At 52.8% G+C, this 20011-nt stretch overlaps 1 protein-coding gene across 1 annotated transcript in view; it reads right to left on the minus strand.

The window, feature by feature from the left end:
- PLXND1 (plexin D1) overlaps positions 1-20011 on the minus strand; it is a gene marked incomplete at its 5' end in the record, with an annotated part of 64958 nt that overhangs the window by 16884 nt on the left and 28063 nt on the right. The window contains 16 exons of the mRNA XM_031061629.1: positions 12-210; positions 530-660; positions 1195-1302; positions 2473-2585; positions 3252-3359; positions 4357-4471; positions 7259-7408; positions 8317-8592; positions 8739-8829; positions 10715-10882; positions 11221-11360; positions 14386-14485; positions 14626-14777; positions 15544-15707; positions 18084-18177; positions 19003-19092. Of these exons, the coding sequence (XP_030917489.1) occupies positions 12-210; positions 530-660; positions 1195-1302; positions 2473-2585; positions 3252-3359; positions 4357-4471; positions 7259-7408; positions 8317-8592; positions 8739-8829; positions 10715-10882; positions 11221-11360; positions 14386-14485; positions 14626-14777; positions 15544-15707; positions 18084-18177; positions 19003-19092 (2199 nt within the window). The remainder of the gene's footprint in view (positions 1-11; positions 211-529; positions 661-1194; positions 1303-2472; positions 2586-3251; positions 3360-4356; positions 4472-7258; positions 7409-8316; positions 8593-8738; positions 8830-10714; positions 10883-11220; positions 11361-14385; positions 14486-14625; positions 14778-15543; positions 15708-18083; positions 18178-19002; positions 19093-20011) is intronic.

Genomic DNA, 20011 nt, shown 5'->3' on the forward strand with positions numbered 1-20011 from the left:
GGTTCTCTTACTCTGAGATAGCTGTACATGCAGATGGACATCCAGTTGGTGAGCATCTTCTCCACCACAGATTCTGTCCTCCTCAGCATAAGCTTGGGGTTTTTGGAAGCTGACGCATCTATTAGATCCACCAAGAGGTCCTTCATGATGCTGGTGTAATACTCCAGTTTCCCATGCAGTGCAATAGTAAGCAGGGAGGCCAGGTTACACCTGAAACACAGAATGATACAGGACTCAAGCTCCAGTCCAACTAGACTGAAGTGCTGACCGGCACTAAAATACCCAACACACAGAGGTAGTCTTTCAGACAATTTTCATGAGCCTTCTTAATGGTATCAGAAGTTCCAACCCTCATTCAGTGCTGCAGGACCTCAGGTTAGCTTGCACACTCTTACTGGTAAGCCAAATCAGTGAGTGCTCTTCAGGGTTTATGACCACCCATCTCTAGCAGAAATGTGTAGGCAAGTGTGACTCAATCATCCACTGAAACACACAGTCCCAGACAAGCCTTTGGTTCTGAAGCTTGTACCTGTCTCTGACAGCAAAGTCCTTCTGTTGCTCGAGAGCATGGACAAATACGATGAGGAAGTGCTTGTTGTTGAGTAAGGTGGAGAACAGAGAAATTCCTTCTTCCATGTTGGGTCTGCAGTTCTCAGGGATCTGAACAAGAATTTAGAAGGCAGACTAAGAAAACCGTGCTTGTTTTCCTCCACATTTTATCCCTCCTGATGGCAGGGACACCCCTACTGAGCACAGAGGTACTACGTAGAAGTGCCCTTCTTCCCTCTACCTGACACAGCCAGCAGCTTTGCTGGCAAGGAACACCAGCTGGGTCAGTGGCAGTGGCCATTCCTTTCTGTTCAGTATTCTGAGGATACCTGGAGCACTGTGGCCAGTTTGGGGCTCCCCACTACGAGACAGATGGAGCAAGTGTGACTGAGGGCTAACAAAACAATTAGTGGCTGTACAAGGAGAGGTGAAGACGGCTGGGTTTGGTCAGCTTTCAGAAGTTCTAGGGAGACCTTACTGCAGCCTCAGGGTTATAGAGCCAGGAAGGATCCCAGGCCAACAGATTCCATGCAAGAGCAGATTCACAAATCTGCCTTCTTCAGCCAGCCAAAGCTGATCCAGTGCTGGTCTGTGTTAATGGTTAGCCACACCCAAAAGTGTTGGTTCTGTTAGCGGGTTACTCACCTTCCACTCCCCCACCAGGAGTGGATGTGTTTCCTGGACCTGGGAGCCCACCTGCGAGCTGAGCTGCTGGGATGGCAGGATGTAGCACTCCTCGTAGAGAGAGGAACACTGGAACCAAGCACAGCGTTAGGGGAGGGCACCTGTGGGCTGTGCACCTCAGGGGAATAAGATGGGGAGACATGTCACTGGGACTAAAGCCACCCATTCCAAAGACATGCACGGGGCTGGCTTATGGAGCCTTGAAACACTTTGCAAGAGCCTCCTGAAGGAGCAAACACCACAAGGATGGGGGGAGGCAGACGTCTGCTCAGACGCAAGGCTGTGAGGGCAAGGAGACTGCAAATAGAGTAATGTGACAGCTAGAAAACTCCCAGAAGAGAAAGCTTTACAGAAGACTATATCAAAATAGAGGAGTTCTGGGTGTTTCAACATATGTAACTTTTAAAACAGATGGGATAAATGTTTAAAAATCTAGCATTCATATACCAGCCTGAATCTTAAAGCCTCTAGTGTGCAGAGATATGGAGACTGGGTAACTGAAAAACCTGAGTAATAGCTACTAATGAAACACTCTGCAGTCATAAATCATCATCTCAGTCCTCAGCACTGACACACAACTGCCTCGGGGGTGAAATACAGCCGCAGTGAAGGGCACACAGCCACAGGCGGAGCAGCCGGGGACGGAACGACGGCACCAGCATGTCTGCTGCGGGACCCCGGGCAGACAGACTGGGACTGGGAGCCCAAAGGACATCTCACTGGGAGCACCATGCACACAACCTTGGACAGGGAGGAAGGGAGAGACAGAGACATCCAAAGAACTCCTGAGGACTGGCCGAGCTGCTGGGAATGCTTGGGGACACCCTGCGTGGGACAAGAAGCCCCTCTCCTGATTGCCAATTCACCCTTCAGCCACCCTTCAGCCTCTGCTGAATGGAGTGGGGTGACACTGGAGCCCTTGAGGAGGAGACCCCAGCACTGTGCTTGTGGGAGAGCTCTTTCACAGGAGGTGTGCAATGGCCCCAAACAGGCAAGCCAGAGCAACTCCTGGGACAGTTGCCGCCAGCTTCTGTCATGTGCGAGCAAGCCCGATCTTGTATGACACCCCAGGAGGTGCGGCTCCACTTTTGATGATAATTAAGGTTGAAATATGTGACAAGTAAATACATAACAGTGGAATGATTTTGTGACACTGTAAAAGCCCTGTAGCAGAGGCCTAAACTGGGTGGGACATATCTGGGAGCAATGAGGTGCCTGTGACACGCGCTGTCTCCTTACTTTGGGGAAGAAGGTCCTGGTGACAAAGTGCTTGTACTCCAGGAAGGGGATCCCCTGGCTGCGGTTTAGCTCCTTGGTCAGGTCTGTCATGTCTGTCTGCAGCTCCGCGAAACCTTATACAAAGAGACCCACAGATGGTGAGAGCCCAGCCCTCCACCAGCTGAGAGAGGCTGGCACTGGAAAACAGGGCACATCCCATCTCTGCCCCCTCACGCCGTGTCCTTGCAGGGGCTGAAGCCGTTTGCTCTGAGCAGCACATTCCCATCGGGGTTTAACCATCAGACTGTACACCTTGCCCCAGCTTGACAGAACATTCTCTGCCCCAGGAGCCCCAGTGCCCTCAGCACAGGATGTCAGCCGATGTGGCAAGATCATGGACCGTGGGGTGGTGGGTGCCAACACCTGGAACACCTCTGCCGTTGCTCTACGAGGAGCATGCTGCAGTTTCTGTTGCACCCAAGAGGAAAGCACACTGAAGGTTAGCGCGACCTTCAAGTAACGCTCTGACACAGCCAAGGGCCATTAACCCCAGGGCAGAGAAGCTGGTGGCACTGGAGATCAGTGGTTTGTCCAAGCCAGGCAGCAGGACAATGGCAGGGCCACACTTCCAGCCACTGAGCCTCATTCCCAAACCCTGTAAAAACTCACAGGCGATCACAGAAATTCTCCTACAAATAGTTCTATAAACTTCTACAGAGCACAAGGTGAATTGCTTCAAGCCTGCTAACATGACATCTCGCTCCTAGCCACGGTTCCTCGGCACCCAGACAGTGACTTACCTTTGCGGATTTCCTCGCGGATCTGTGACTCCATCTCCTCCATCTGGAGCAGGGTTTTCTGCCAGTAGCGCTCAGCTCTGCGGCTCTTTGTGCAGAACACAAAGAGAGCTGGAAAAGAGGAAGAGAATAAGCCTTTTGGACCCGGGCTTAGGAGCAGCTGCAACTGGGATCAGAGCAGTTCTCTCTGACACAAGTGCAGAAAGCTAAACCCAGAGTTGGTTTCACACCTACCACCAGACTGGTATCTGCTCAGGCAGTTGTCGATTATCTGTAAATAAGTAGAACCAGCTGGAATCTAATGATCGTGCTGTAACTGTCATCTTCAATTTAGGTCTGGGCTGTCTGTATTCAGCTTAACTGTGTATTAATGTGTTCCAGCTGATTAATGAATACAGAATTGAGGACGTTTACCACCTGTATTACAGTGCTCATAGCTGACAGTCTTCCCATGCCTCCAGAAATATGTTTCTAATGATGGGTGATGCATCTAGTAAATAGGGTGCATTAGAGCTTTTGTTAAAAATAAATTAAATCCTTACTCTAAAGTCCTCATTTGCTGTGAACTGGCAGGTTTCTTGCTGCACAGTCATTCTGGGCATGTGATGAGCAGGGACCCTAGCCCAAGGACAAAGGTGTGCAGCACAGCTTCCAGCCAGGTACATACACTAATGTGCCTGCTTCAGATTTGCAGCTAAGGATGCTGGCTCTGCTCTTCCTACTCAGCCAGGCACCTGCCACTTCTTGCTCCTGATGACAGGATCTTGGACTAAGAGCACCTTTAGAATGGTCTGGGACAATCATGCCTGTGACCAAGATCAGTTTCTCGCATCCTTCTTTTTTTTGTATTACAGTAACTACTGAGTATCTGGGGAAAAGGGTAAGTTTATAAATATCACAGGTTGAAGTAACAGAGTTGAGCTGTGGTTTCAGCCAGGAAAAGCTCTGTGCTGCAGGGAGCTGTAGTCCTGGCACAAGCTGTGTGCCACACCTGCTGCACCCAGACTAGCTTCAGGTACTGCACAAGTGCAGCACTCAGAGTTCACACCTCCACATGCGGAAAGAAAAACCTTGCCACAGCCTGGAAATACCTTGTTCTTTCCCTTACCTACAACAGAGAGGACCAGCAGGATGCTGCAGATAACGATGGAGACAATGATTGCGGTTTCTCCTCCCCCAAGGTGCAGCATGGCAATTGTGTAGTTGAACTTTCCAACTTGGATCTGAGGAAGGAGAAGGAGGCAGGAAAAGCAGGAGCTGAGCAGCAGGTTGCCAAAGGGCTGGGAGCAGGGAGGGACACAGGGCAGCACTCAGCAGACCTTCACCCGAGGACTCTGAGCGAGCTGGCACAGCCTCCCAGGCCCGGAGGGAGGGAGGCCGGGCTGTGCCTTTCACTGCCAGACCCTGGGCACTCTCCAGGGAGCCCAGTTCCCTTCCTGTGCTCTGGGGGATGCCAAGGCACACCCAGCAGGCTGTGATGCTGCAGTGGTGCCCATCCCAGCGCCAGCACAGGGCTTTGGTGGCAAAACTGCAGGTCCCATGGCCCCGCTGCACCTGCCCCAGAAGAGACAGCCCTTTCCTAGAGAGCCCATGGCACTGCACAAGGCTGCCGGTGCTGCTCTTACTAGAAAATCACTTCCATTAATCATCAGCTTCTTTATGGCTCTGAACAGCCTTTGGAGCCCCGCTGCACTCGCCTTTCTCCTCCCAAATCGGAACAGCTGCCACCCAGAAGAAGTAGGGTTAAGAAACTTAAAAGTCCTTGAAATACAAATAAACTAAGGAAATAAAAATAAACGAGACCATAGACGAGTAATGATCTTGTGGCTAAAGCAGTGAAAGGGGTGTCAGAAGGTGCTGGCTCTGCTCCCAGCCTGTACTTCTTGTGACAACAAGCACAAACCACTAGAGCTCAGTCCTTGGGTCTCCTGATCTCCAGAAGGGAAGAGGCCAGCACACATCACAGGCTGGCAAGTCACTGGGTACCATTTACAAACAGCTCTTTGGGCCCTTGGGATGAAAGGATTCCACAGCATCATCTGATAAGGAAAACTCATGACCACACAAGGCTTTCGCTTCTGGAAATGTGAGTTTCACTTCTCCCAAGGAACGAGAAGTGAGAGAAACTTGAGAAAAAAACCTTGAAATTAGGTAGGGAAGAGCTCCAATATCTTATTATTTTAACTAATCATTTGATTAATCAAAATTAATCTTGATTTCTTGTGTCATGGAACACCTCTGGGAAAGGTGCCCACTGGAGTGAAATTCCAGCAGCTCTCAGCCACTGGACCAAAGCTGTCCCACAAGCAGGATCTTCCCATCACCTCCACCACCAGACACACAGCTCCATCCTGAGGGAAATCCAGCCCTAGCTCTGGGAGCATTGGTGAGGACATGTCTGCTGCTGGGGGAAGGCTCCAGGCACTGAGAGCTTTGGTCTCTACCCTGGCACATCGTCCAAGAGCCAATGGTGCTGGCCAGGGACAGGAGCCACAGCACTGCAAGAGCTCCTGGGCAGGTTTACTCAGCAGCCTCACAGCCACATGCCCAGCCTCAGGATCTCCACTTTTTCCCTCTGAAATGCTGCAATGAGGCAGCTCCTTAAGGTGTTTTGAGTCTTTCTTCCCTCACCAGCTCAGCCTTTTGCATTTTTCGGAGAAAAAAATCCCTCAGCTGCTGTTTAATTCAATGCTTAAACTGTTTGGTCATAAACAAAGATGAGCCTGAATGTCTTGACAAGTCTCTCTAGTGTAGCTGGACAGCTCTACTCAACACTCAGTGCAACCCAGGCAAGGCCCTGCAGATCCTGCCCTGTGTCACCAGAGCCATTTCTCATGTGTGACAAAACAGCAGCCACTCGTGGAATGGCAGGCAAGGGCCCCAGCCACGCCTGTAGGTTTAGTAAGGGTGCACAGGTATGAATATAAGCAGATTAATTAGCTGCACTTTCATTGCTGGTGCACTCTGAACACCCTTGTGATATTTAGGGCTGGGTATCACTCTCCTGCTTCCTGGGGACTTGCCGTGGTTGGTTAATGTCACACCAAGACTAGCAAACTCAAAAATTCCTTTTCTTCCACAAAGGAATTCCCCTGTTTCTCAGTTCTTACAAAAAAAAAATTTTTAAATTACCCTGTTTAAAATTCCTGTTAAGATGACTCAAGAAATTCTGTTACTTCTGCATTTCCATGTTTCCAGTTTGCAACAGAATTTCATACACCTCAGACTGCTGGCAGTAAATGGGACAATCCTGTCAGCAAATTGGCAGTGCATTGAGCCTTTCTCTTGGGCAGCCCAGCTCCAGAGCTCTGCAGTTGCCTCCAGCTCTCCTTGCCCTCCCTGCCCATGCCTCAGGCTCCCATCCCACGGGGGTGGAGGCATTTTCTCTCCAGATACAAAGAGCCATGGTCACATCCCTGCGTGGCCACGGGCTGGGTATGGCATGAGGGAAACTGAGGCAAGCACAGCAGCTCAGTCCAGCCCTCTGGAAAACAGGACAGTAACAAAGTGTGGCCAGCTGCAGACACAAAGAGAAAGAGCAGCCCTGAACACTGAACTCTGCAGCGAGAAAGCAGCAGCCTTTGGAAGCCCTGAGCGCTGCCGGTCAGGGACCCAGCTGGGTGAAGGCTGGGCTCTCATGGCCACTCGTAGCCCTTGTGCTGGTGGGGCAGAGCCGAGGGCTTAAAGCTGCAAGGAAATCCCCGAACACATCCCATGAGGAGCAGGAAATCAGTGCAGGTGACAAAACCTCACATGCCTGAGACCTCGGTGTGCCTCTCAGAGCTGAGCAGCCTCCCCGGGCACAGCGCCGGAGCTCAGCGGGCAGCGCTGGCTTGGAGCAGCCCTCCCCACAGCTCGGGGCAGCCCCTGGCCCTGCCCTGCAGCCTGCTGACCGCTGCCCTGCCACAGCACAGCCTGCTTCGGCCACTGTTCCCCTGCGCAGCCTCCTGCAGGGTGAGCTGGAGCCGGCAGGGAGCGCGGGGACCCCGGCCCGCAGAGCCCCCACTCACCGTCACCGGCAGCTGCCGCTCCGAGGAGCTCAGCGACTCGTTGATGGAGCAGTGGATGACTTTGTCTGAAACAATCTGGATCTCACACGAGATCAGGCCGATTTTCACCTGGTATTCATTGCTCTCCAGGCCCAGGCTGTCAGGTTCTTTCTAAAGGCAGGAAAAAAATCAGGATGTCAGGCTGCACCATAGCAGTCAGAATGGCAATCGATCTTCCTGCTTTACTTTCCATATTCCCTGCTGTTTTGCAGACCTGGGAAGACTCTCCCTCACCAAGGACATTTTTCCAGCACTCCACAGGAAAGCCAAAACCAGGCCATTCCCCATTTTCCTGTTTCCCATTCTTCACTCAGCAGGGGGCACAGCTTGAACAAGCCCCTCATGGAACCTGGAAAAATCTGCTTTTGATCGGGCTTGCTGTGCATGGAAGATAAGGATGTAAGCACCCATCTGGGAGGGGGGAAGGATGTACAGCGGAGGGGACAGCCAGGGGATGCGCCTGCAAAGCCTGAGAAAGGGGGAGCACATTTCTGGAGCACGTTGCAAACCATTAGGATATCCTGCAGCAAACAATGGCCTTTGAATTACTATTGCTCATTGTCCAGGCCAATCAGCTTCTGCATCCCAACTTCCTTGTGAGCTGAGCTGAATTCAGTAGCCAAAAGAGAAGAATGAATGATCTGTTACTGCAGGAATAAACACCTATTGTCAGGCCCTTCTGCAGCACCTGCCTGGTTTCAGGCCAGGGCATTGTAGTTCTTTTCCACATGTCCAGTATTTCATTTAGCCCCTTGCTACAGCACCCTCCCCAGGCAGCTCTCTGGCATCATGCCTGAGAAGGCATCCCCAGACCATGCTGCATTTCCTGGGGTGGAGAGACGCAGAAGCTGCAGGCTGAGCCAAAATCAGCTGCTCCTGCCTCCCCAGTTCCCATCCACCCCCTTCTCTGTCCTGTGTCTGTGAACAGTCCCTGTGCTGGGACTTAGGACTGAGGAGCTGCCCAGGGTGGAGATGGCAGCACACAGAGAGAAGCAGAGCTGTAACCACCACCCTCTTACATGTATGACCAGAGTTAAGGGCTCGCCAGGATGGTGCTTGATCCACTTCTCCTTCTTGGCTGTGGAGAACTGGGGGTCAGCGTAGTAGCCCAGGCTGAATTTGCTGATGTGCAGAGCCTCCTCGGGGTACATCTCCTCATCCAGGGCCGAGCGCTCGTCAGCGTAGAGGCGCCCGTTGAGGTAGAAATCCACCGGGGCTGGCTTGGTCCCCACAGTGACGTTGGAGGCAGCTGGAGAGGGGCAGGTGATGGCCGTGTCAGTGTGCACCTTGCAGCGCTGAAAGCAGGAGTGTGAGCACAGGAGAACCCAGCAGCAGAGCGCTCCCAGCCCACCCTGAGGCATGGGCCGAGCCCCCACCTTCACAGCTGGAGCAGGCACGCAGCCCTGCTCACCACGGGGCCACACCTGGCCCAGACACCCACCGTGTGCTCCCTGCCGATGCCACGCACAGCCATGGACACGTTCTGCACCAGCCCAAAGCCTCTTCCTTCCAGCGTGATGATCCTGCCCCCGCTGCCAGAAGGGAAGAAAGAGAGGGTGACTGCAGAGGACAGTGCAGCAGTGGGATGTGAGGGCTGCATCTTCCTCCTATCATTTTCTCAGAGATGTTTCCAAGCTGCCTGAGCAGAAAATGTGACCCAACGGCCAAAGTCTTCTTCCTACTTACAGCAGAAGTAGGAAGCTACCTACACAGCTACCACAATGTCATGGAAGAAAGGAAGGCAGGAGGAGCAGATGCTCTGGTGGAAAGGGGGAGCCTCTTCCAGCATCAGTGAGCTGTCCCCCTTCCTTCCCACTGTCCAGAAGAGCAGCCTCTGCATGCCAGGGTATGCAGCAGGCATCCTGGCCACTGGCCATGTAAGTGACATGTAAAGTGATGGCCAGGACACATCCCCTGCCCCTGCCCCTGTCTCTGCCCCTGCCCTGCAGCAACCCACACAGAACTGTGAGACTTGGACAGGGAAACATCCCTCATCCTACATCTTCCAGGAAGTTATGATTTAGATCAAAATGTGAAAATTGCTGTGTTTTGAATCTGCTTGGGGGGAATGCAACACATGAGCTTCCCACTGTGCAGTCAACTAACAAGAATAATGAGCAGCCCCAATGTGCAAAAGGCAGAGCAACGGCTGGAGAACCATCACCACTCATCTGCACCCTAGATCAACCTTCCCCATATCACATTTGACTTTTTTTGAGTATTTGCCAGGGAACAGGCAAGACTCACAAGTCCTGTTATCTGCAGAGCACTCCAGGCACAGTGACTTTGGGCACGAGGCCCCAGGGTTTTCTGAAGCCTGGGGATATCACTAGGAGGTTATGATCCAAGTTTCTCACTGGCCTGTCACATCTGCAGACTAGTGTACAATTTTGCATTGGTTTAGATTTTGGTTATACGGATTGTTTTATCAATATAGTAAAAGAAATCAGAACCAGCTGAATTTTTACACAAGTTATTGGCATCTCATGGTCAATAGCTCAGCAATGTGCTGAAGCAGTCAGACTGCACGAGCCACGCCAGAGGCTGGAGAGAGCCTGCAGTCGCCATCCTCGTTCTCTGAAATTTGGGAACGGCTCTAAGTACCAAGGAAGCAGACTAAGGTGACTGAGAAACACCCCAGTGGTTTCCTTTGCGACTGCAGGCAGGACATTCTTCCCTTGTCTCTTTTAAGTCACTGCTCTCGCCACTGAGCAGTTGGAAGCCTGGCTGAGTCATGGCTCTGCCTTTCCCTAACATTCCCACAGCCTGCAGCCTTGGCATTGTGCTTGGGAACAGAGAGGCAGCTTTGTTCCAAGAGGGTCAGACCACCAGAGCCTGCTCCTGCTCGCCCCTGGCCGTGCTTTCAGCAATGTCCTGCTGCCCTCCCAGATTTCCTAGTCAGCCCTGGGTTTTTCAGCCTCCACAGGTGAGCAGAGTGGTATTTCACCACGGTATCCAAAGGAACAGAAGTCTGAGAACTCCACTGAGATGTGAAACTAAAAGCAACACACTTTAAAACTTAAATACTGTGACCTCAGGGAAGGTTGAAATCCAAAATTACAAATCTCGTCCTCCAGCAGTTTTACTGCCAAGAAAAATCCTCAGGGTCTCATAGAGCCCCCACCTGGGCCTCTCCAAAACACTCACGAGGTGTGCACAGTATCGTTACCAAGGCTGACATTTTTTCACTTGTAAATGCATCAACATAAGCTATGGACAGTCCTGGTGTATGACACCTCTTCTTCTCCCGTGCTGGGGTTACCCTGGAGCACCCCAAGAGCAAGCTAAGGCACCCTCCATACCTGTCCAGCCCAGGGCTGAGAAGCCCTTTCTCCTGGCAGGACCCTCTCCCCACCCTCTCCCACCTGGAGCTGACCCCCTCTTTCCCGGGCTGCCTCAGCTAGGGCAGGATCTCACCTGATCTGGCTCTTTTTGGGGTTGATGTCTGATATAACCGGGTTCTTCTCATACTTGAACGTGATGTTGTGGCTGGCACAAGACTTGTTCTCGAACTGCACGCAGACTGGCACAGCCGTGGTGAGCTCCACGGCGGGCATGGTGCAGGTGATGCTGCTGTCCGTGCGGCTGCGTGGGACAGGAGGGGGAGCTGCAGGGAGCTGCAGGCTGCAGCCCGGCCTCAGCACCCTGACAGGCAGCTGGCAGCCACAGATGACAAGGAGCTTCCAGTGACATGGCAACCAGCTGTTCCTCCAGGCCTGCTACGGGCAGCTGCCAGCTCAGCAGCCGGTGCTGGGCCCGGGCACGCAGAGGGGAAGGGCAGGCAGGGGGATGCCATGCCAGCAGGCAGTGGTGCCCCCCCTCAAAACCCTCGCTCTGCCTGACTTCCTGGGGGACAATACCGACCTTCCTAACGCTTTGGCTCTCATCACTACTCCAGTGCCAGCCCCCAGCCCTGCTCCCACCTGAGGTCCGTGCACTGCTTGGAGGAGTTGATGAGGACACGGAGCTCTGAGCCGACATCCAGCCTGCTGCCTCTGATGGTCACTCTTGTTCCTCCTGCCTTCGGGCCATTCAGAGGAGCTATGGACTGCACCACGGGAAGCTAAAAACAGAGGGGAAATCTGTTTTCTAGCCTGGTAAATCTGCAGCTGGATATTCCACACTGTACATGAGAATTGATTCATTAGTTTGAGTAAGAGTGCAGCACTGTGAGGCTCAAACAGCAGCACAGCAAAAGCTTTTGCTGGCAAGCTTTCAGAAAAAGAGAAGTGATACAAATGCTAAGGAGTAAGATCATATAAAACCTCTGTGACTCTCAGTGGTCCCTAAATACTTGCTGCAAATGAAACATGGGGCCAAACGGGAGACCAGGATCTCACCATTCCCTTCAGATTTCTAGCAGGAGGTCCAGAGCCAGCGACAGCACAATAATCCATCAATAAAAGGAAATTTCTCACTCATTACTTCCCTCACCATCTCAGCCCTTCTAGATTCGTGTCCTCCTAAATGCAAGGATAATGTTAAAGCCTCACTGAACGATGGCCTTGAGATCAGTAAAATGGCCACCTGGGTTTAGATAATTGAATATCAGACCCCTGCTAAGGAAGCTTCAAATCTGCATCTCTTGAGGCAACAGGAACTGAGGGGGAAGTTACTTTGCCTCTTGCCATTTGCCGCATAAATTAGCGTGTATGTTATCTGTGTTTGCAGCCCCTGGAAATCTTCCTGAGATTCATGAGCTGGAGGCTTTGATAACTCACGTGGTGCTGAGCCCTCTTGTCTGCTCACAGGCACCCCAGGAGAGGCTGCTGGCAACATCCCTGCTCCATCTGAGCAGGATAGCCAGGGCAGAGCAAATCATGATCCTGAGACCCTTCCACAGGGCACTGGTGACTCCCTCTCAGACAGACCCACGGGGCCTGGCCCCGCTCACCCCAGCCCATCCCTTGCTCGTGCAGAGCAGACCCTCCATCCTTGCAGGTGGGCAGAGGAGTGCAGGCTGAGCCTGCTGTTAACACCTTGCCTGGCAGTCTCTGCCACACAAACCCGTGTGTTAACATCTACCCTTGCCCTTGTCCTACACTCAGATGGCTTTGCTCCTCTACTGCCATTTCCTCTGCCAGTTCTGACCGTCACCCATGTTCACCTGTTTTGTTAATTTCCATTTCTCTGGCGTCTGCAGGCAGCTGTCTCCTGGCCTTGGCCCTTAACCTACATATTCATAAGTACAGCTACAGCATCAGCAGAGAGGATTATTCCTGTTCCCCAAAGCCCTTCCCCAGAGCCAGGGGCTGCTGCTCTTGGTGCACTGCCAGCACCAATCACCTCCATCACAGCTTTGGCAAATCCAGCTCATCCATAGCCTGTTATACTGTCCTGAAGAAGCCTCTCCCTCCTCCTCAGTACAATTACAGCTGAATTCTGTCTCTTCTAGGCATGTATAATGGGGACTTTGAAAGATGTAGCACACAAACAATATCTGGTATTTCATGAAGTACCTTCTTTGGAAGGGCAGTTCTGAAAGGCTTTTAAACTTTTCCAGGCAACTGTAGCAGTGCCCAAGCTCAGGTCTCACCAAGACCAGCCAGCTATAGGCTATTCCATTTGCATGCCATCAGATGGGAGAGGAGAACCAAGAAAACAAGATTGTTGCTTGGTCTGCACATGGTATGAAAGCTACTTTCAGTGTGACACACCTCCATCATACAGTGTCCCCCCCCAACACGTGCACAAGGCAGGGCACTCCCTCATATGTGCTCCAAGCTTTGCTAAGACAAACAAGACAGACAAACAGAGACAGACAGAGAGACAGCAGTTTTCTACTGTGCCACCCAAGCAGGAAGGGTTTCTCTCCCTCTCCAGGGAGGAGTCTGCTCCCTAAGCTTGCCCCGGAGCTGCCGGCACAGGCTGAGGTCAGGGCCTGGCTTTGTTCAGCATTGGTGCTTCCACAGGTGTTTCCTGAGAGGCTTTTCCTCGCATGTTCAGAGCTGGTGAAGGAGCTGCCCAGCCCTGTTCCACTCTCGGGGCCCCTCTCCCCCCTCTCAGCCAGCAGTGGGGCACGTGCCAGCTCAGCACACACATCCTGAGAATCCCCAAACCAAGGGGGCTGTTGGGATGTGAACCTGGTCACCTGGAAACTGTGGAAATGGTATCTGGGAACTCCTGCTGAGACTGGCCTGGCTGTGCCATCACTCCCCAGCCTCTCCCCACGCAGTGTCAGGCCTGGCTCTGCTGGGTGCTGGGGTGTGCCATGCCTGTGCTGGCTGCATGCTCTCAGCTCCCTGAACTAAACACCCAATCTGTCATTGGCTTCAGGGTGGGAGAATCACATTCCATGATCTGCCCCAAATTCCTCACAATGGCCACCAGAAATCAAAGTGTTTTCTGGGGCTCCAGGTCTCCTCCCAGGCCAGCAACTTGCAGCACAGACTGTCCTGCCCCAGCTGAAGCTGCTGTGGAGGCACAAAGGCTCCAAGCACTCCACGTGCCCTCAGCACCCACCCAGCATGGCTGTCCATGAATACTGTCCAATAAGAAGGTTCATGTTGGGAAGAGAAAAAATGCATGGATTTCTCTCCAGGTTTACAGAGATGAAAGCTATCTTTGTGAAACAGCACAGCACAAAGTTATAAAGGGCTTTTCATTGCACAGTGACATGGAGTTAGCTTCAGTCTAATCCCTACACATTATTTCATGCAAAAACTAATACAATCTCTGCAGCAAAAATATCAGTTCTAAACAATGTGAGTTTATGGAATGTAACTTAGCACAAAGGGGCTTCACAAGTCTCAAAAAATCTCACAGATTGTAACAACACTTCAGCAAAAGAGGTAGAAGAAAACTGAGTTCGTTTTTATAGCAGGAGAATTGCCAATAGAGCTGGAATGAGACAGACCCCTGCAGGAGCTGAGTCTGGGAGTGTGGCTGTGCTGCCAGCATCCTGCTGTGGTCCTGCCACACCCCAAACAGGTAACCACAGGTGAGGTGACACCTCAGCAGCTCCTTAAGGACCCCAAGATGTAGTTGTAGATCCTGCTTGTCAGCCAGCTGGGAGGCATGGGGAGCTGCACACCCACTTTAAGGGGCACAGGAATCACCAAGGGAACACTCAGGAGGCAGCCACTCACCACGTAGGAGTACTGCTCCCTGGACCTCCCCTCCCGGCTCACGTTGACCGTGACCACGTCCGAGAACGCCTCCGGAGCCTCTCCAGTCTGGCACACCACTCTGTGGATGGAGGAGGCAGATGGCAGCGGCGAAGGGCAGCAGCAGCTGGCCTCGGCCTGGCCGCAGGGACGGGGAGGGACGGGCAGGGGCTGGGCACACGCAGGGGCCGTGCTCCCTCCTCCCCGGCTCCCCCAACTCACGTCTCAGAGACCACGTATCTGTGGGGCAGCGGGGCGCAGCGCACGCCGCCCACGCGCACGGCGCCCGCGATGTCGCTGAAGCGCCGGCCCAGGTTCCTCCCGCGGATGGTCAGCAGCGTGCCCCCCTCCAGAGGCCCCCGCAGCGGCTCGATCTGCAGCACCAAGGGGCAGGGCATAAGGTCAGAGCAGCACAGGGTCCCAGAATGGTTTGGGTTGGAACAGACCTCAAAAATCATCTATGATTCATGCCATTGGTAGGGACACCTTCCACTAGACCAGGTCAGGGGAGAACCAGGAGCTTCTGGCCTTCATCCCTGAGCCAATCCTGGTGTCCAAGCACCACCTGAGCCCTGTGAAGCAGACAGAATCACTCCTCACACTCCTGCTTGCCCAGTGCACCCAACGCCAGTGTCTCCTCGCTCCGGCTTGGCAGAGGAGAAACCACCACACTTCTCTGCTGTGTTGGGCAGTGGGGTTTAGTCAAGGATCACTTCAGCTGCAAACACATCTGGGAAGAAACATTCTTTCTTCCACAGACCAGCTTTGAACCCACTCCTACACCACTGGTGTCACCAGAGAGCTGCTGCCCCCACTGCTGTGAGGGGACAGAGTACTGGTCATGGCAACATCCCAGTGCTGCGAGAGGACAGGGGACTGGCCATGATTGTGCTGCTGTTGTTTTTCCCTCTAACACGATGAAGACTGGATCCTGTCACTAGCAAGATGTCCTTGACAGCATAGAAAGTCAGTGAATACTTCAGTGCTGGTCTGGACCCCATCCCGTGCCAGGGACAATGTGCAGATCCTCCTCTGCACCTCCTGCTCCAGGCAGCATGGTGCACCCAGTCCCAGCCCTTGGCACCACCCGCCACCTCACACCACACTGTGAGCACCCTCCGTGCTGCCTTCGGGTCTTACCTTGCGAATCTCCGGAGGTGGGCAGACTTCAGCGACCTGTGGAGGCTCGGTCTGCAGCCTGCAGCTGGAGCTGCTCTCACTCCAGAGGCAGCGGTGGCCCAGGTCCTCCCTCCCCAGGCACTGGGAGCAGTCGGCACTGCCGGTCGCACAGTTGTACACTTCCACTGAACCACCAGAGACAAAGACAGCGTGAGCTCCAGGCCTGAGGCTCTCGCAGCTTTGCTTAGCCTGAGGCAATCCACCCCACACAGCCCCCCCGCTCCCACCACCTGCCCGCTGCGTGAATCCCAGGAAAATCTGAAATCCAGCGGATGAGCAGAGCACAAAGCGAGACGAGGGAGCCCTTGGCTACCATGGTGCAGATTTCCCAGAAGGCCTGGGCGCTTGTTCACACTACAATATAATTTAGCACATTCTTTTCCTTTTTCTCCCCCTTGAAAAACAAGCAACACCCAAACTTGGAACCTTTTGTCAATTAATGCTACATGTTTCCAACTCTCAGCATCCACATGGGAAGCTGCTTGGCAAAGCTGGCTCCATCCTGCCAGGAAAGCAATCACATTGCTTCCACACTGACAAAAAATGGGGTACTTTGTGCTTTGTACAGTGTTTACAGTTCTTTCCTTTCCCCTGTGACTGCAGACCCCTTTCACTGACTTCTTCTTCCTTCAGATCTGCTCAGCTCAACTTCCATATGTTTTTCTTATACTGCCTTCACATCTCCATTAGCTGGTGCCCTGGGTTACATTTCCTCTCCAGCCTCAAGACTTCTGCCACTGAAGTGTGGGTATCCATGGAGGTAGCAGTCAGAAATGCTCAGGAAACACGGCTTTCACACCCTTTTCCCCACAGGAGACTTTGCAGGAGCACATAAAACACAGAAACAGACACATTTGGCACTTCTGCTCACAGGAGCATCTTAAGGCACTTCCTGAACAACTAATGAGTCCCTCAGCCTCAACGCTCTGCTGTGCTGTGCTAATGAAACTTCATCAGCACCACACTGCCTGTGCCATGCTAACGAAACATCACTGGTACTGAGGGTCTCTCCTATTCTCTACAAAAAAAGCTTATTCCAGGTCATCTGCAGTCTCCCCAGGGGATTACACTGGGTGGTTTTCCAACCAATAGCAGATCTTGTATTCCTTCAATGGACTATCAAAACAGAGTGTAAAACAAAGCTAATAAATATTGAAATAATAAACAATAACATCAGTGATTTAATTAAAGACATTTTAAAAGATGCCCATGTTTGTCTAGCAGATCTCTGATGCAAGGCAGTCTCTCTAACGTGACTCACACCAGCCTGAGCAAAGCGAGGAGGAGCCAGAGCAGCACAACAGTCCCGTGGGAACTCCAAATATTCTGGCCAATTCCGACGGATGCAAACATGGCCTATGTAAACAAGCTCCTTCTCCATGCAGGAGGAGGGGAATTCCACCAGGCTTTTTCTGCTGTGGTTCCTGCTCCCAGCGCCACCCACACAGAGAACTGAGTCTTCTACACAGCCAAAACCCCATGTCCCACCCTCCTCCTCAGGGTTACCACTGTATTGCAAAATTATGCCCTCTTCTTTCTGTAGAGAAACCAGATCTCATGCCTGCCCATGCTGGTATTTCCAGGTATTTTCACTTTGCAAGATAATCCTCCTCCATTCACAGGGGTTTACCATGGGGAAACCTTTCTATCCTGGTCACTGGTTGCTGGTGCTCGTGTCTTTCTCCCTGTCACAGCTATCCTCCAAAGGAAAGCTCTCTTTGGGCTCTCCTCCTCCTCTGCACCTCAGATAAATCAGCCCCTTCTGCCACAGCTGCTGACACTGGCGAGAGGTGACGGAGCTCGGGAGTGCTGCCTCTAGCCAGAGCCCTCGGCAAGGGGCACCTCTGGCCACGCTGCTGTGCCAGCCCCACCCCGAGGCCGACCCCTGGGCTCGTCCTGCCTGCCCAGCCTGTCTGACTCTGGCTCATTCCGGGTCTGACTGCCTGCCTTCCTCAGTTTGCTGATGTAGCAAGGGCTTTTTCGGGAATCCAGCCACTCTTTGCAGAGACAGAGAACAGGCCAGGGGTGAAATGTGCTTACACATTTTATTCCTTCTCAACAGAGGAAGCAAAAAGAAGGACTCAGTTTTCACAGCATGTGGAACCTCGATGCCATGCTCCTGTGAGAGCTGAGGGAAGAGCCCTGCCCCATGCCTTTTCTCCCTGAGACGAATTCCTCTCTAGCTCACACCCCGACTGGGAGCACCAGGTAACCGGAGCCGTGCACCACTGGCAGGTGAGACCTGAGCTGCCTGCACTTCTGGGCAGGGCTCGACTCTGGCTGGCTGTAACAGGGATGTGTGGGTGCCAGTCTGGGCTCTGGGCTCACGTTCATGGGGGTGACTCTAGGTAAATACACCTTTTGCATGTGCCTCAGAGAAGGAACTGCACTGTGCCCACTGGAGCCACGGTCTCTCTCTTGCAGCCATAAACTCTGCCCAGGTTTGAGAGTCGTTCAAGCCAACCAGATGAGGGAAGCATAAAAATATTTTCAACTCAGACCTGTCATCATCTCTGGACTGTCGATAAATCTGTCTGGTTTGTCCTTCAGCTGGAGGTTCACTGGGAAGCGATGGCTTTTCTCTGATGTGTGGAGCTGCACACAAAAAACAAACAAAAACTTATGAAATTTAGTAAAATAAGAGGTTACATACACACACACACGCCCCCCCATGGATTGACCTTTCTTGTGAGGCTTCTTTGACCACTGCTCCTCCAGACACAAGAGTGTTATCCTTAGTAGAAGTGGGACAGCTGTTTTGTTTTAATCATTTTGCTCAAGTCCCAGTAAAGGGCACCAGGACACAGTGCATATCGTGGTGAGCACAGAGCCCTGGGTTGCTGCTATTTTTAGCAGAAATGGACAGGAAAACAAGCAGCCTGGACTGTCTGCACATTCTCAGTGTGGGGCTGAGACACAGGTGACGCGATGGGAAAGTGCTCTTCTCCAGCTTCCACTTGCAATGTTCCTACTGGTGAAAGCCCAAATGTTTGCTGCATTTTGCAGGTGCAGTTTGCGCTCCAACAACCACACACTGCTTTCCAGTGAGCATCACAGCATTTTCTCAGGCCAATTCCTTGTTCAAAAGAAAAGCTACAGAAATAGCAATCCTGAAAGGTGGCCAAATTTTTTGCCTGAACTAAACTCTTCCCACTTAGAAAGGTAAACATGCAGCTCTTTCCCAAGCCCCAGGGAGGGCCAAAGCCACTGCACGGAGATGGAAGCACAGCACCAGTGACGTGTGTGTGCCCTGCCAGCATCAGCACACGCAGAGAGCCCAGAGGGGCAAATGCAGGAGTGAGAGATGGAGGGAAGAGAGCAAGCAGTGTCCCACTGCCAGGTGGGAGGCTGGGGGTGAGACCCTGCCACCCTTGGACCTGATCCTCAGCCTGGGGGAAGCAGCCTCACCCCTGGACTCACCAGCACGTGCACACACTCCACGGCAGAGGAGTTCACCCACCGGGCTTCAAACGTCCCGTCTGTCCCAAAATGGCACTCCAGAGCTGTCTCCTAGGAGAGGGAAGACAAGGGCAGAATGGCTGCAACAACCATTTTGTGCAGTTCTCTGTCTGTCAGTCCATCAGCAGGGTCCATGTCCCACCTTGATTCTGTCACTGGCACCTGAACTCTGCCCAAGTCAAACAGGAGATCAGTACCTGACACTAAAGGTGCAGACCAGGAGCTGTGCCTGGCCCACAGCACACACAGACCAGATGTGCCTGGCTGGGCTCTTGTAACCCCAGCAGCTCCTCTGGGCCGAGGTGTGTAGAACTCATGCTGCAGCACAGACTGAGAGCCAACATTGTCCCAGGCCACCTTGTCCAAACCGGCCCAAACCAGTCGGTGATTTGGGCTCAAAGTCACCTTCCTCCTCCTCCTCCCAACAACTACACTGAGCAAATCTCTAATTCAAACAAGGACCCAGCCAAGAACAGGTTCAAAGACAGACTTCTGTGCTGTTTTCCTGATAACACAAGGATGATATCCTGCACCAAATTATTGCCGTGCCTGCATCCTGCAGGAAAAAATCCTATCCCCAAGCAGTTGATGCTCCACCGCTACTGAGGTCTAACTACCCTTTGAAAACCTGCAGATCTGATAAATGACATGGAAGGAAGCAGCAGGCTCCTGGCAGGCAGCTGCTGGCTCAGCAAACACACAGGCAGAATCTTGCCCAGTGCATCACTTGCGCCCAAGCAGCTCTGGCCCTGCAGACTGCCCCTGGCCCTGGCCTCATGCCCCTGCAGTGCCCCTGCTGCAGCAAAGGGGTTGGGGCACACGTCTCTGAGGCTCCCAGCTTCAGCAGCACTCATGTGAGTTCCTCCAGAGAGGGAAGGAGAAGAAATCCTACCCAGCACCCTGGGACAATGAGCAGAAGGTGATGGAAGGAAGTCAGACTGCCAGAGCCTCTCCTGCTGCCCCTTTCCTG

This window comes from Geospiza fortis, unplaced genomic scaffold (genome assembly GCF_000277835.1).
Source record: "Geospiza fortis unplaced genomic scaffold, GeoFor_1.0 scaffold128, whole genome shotgun sequence".
Classification (NCBI taxonomy): Eukaryota; Metazoa; Chordata; class Aves; order Passeriformes; family Thraupidae; genus Geospiza; species Geospiza fortis.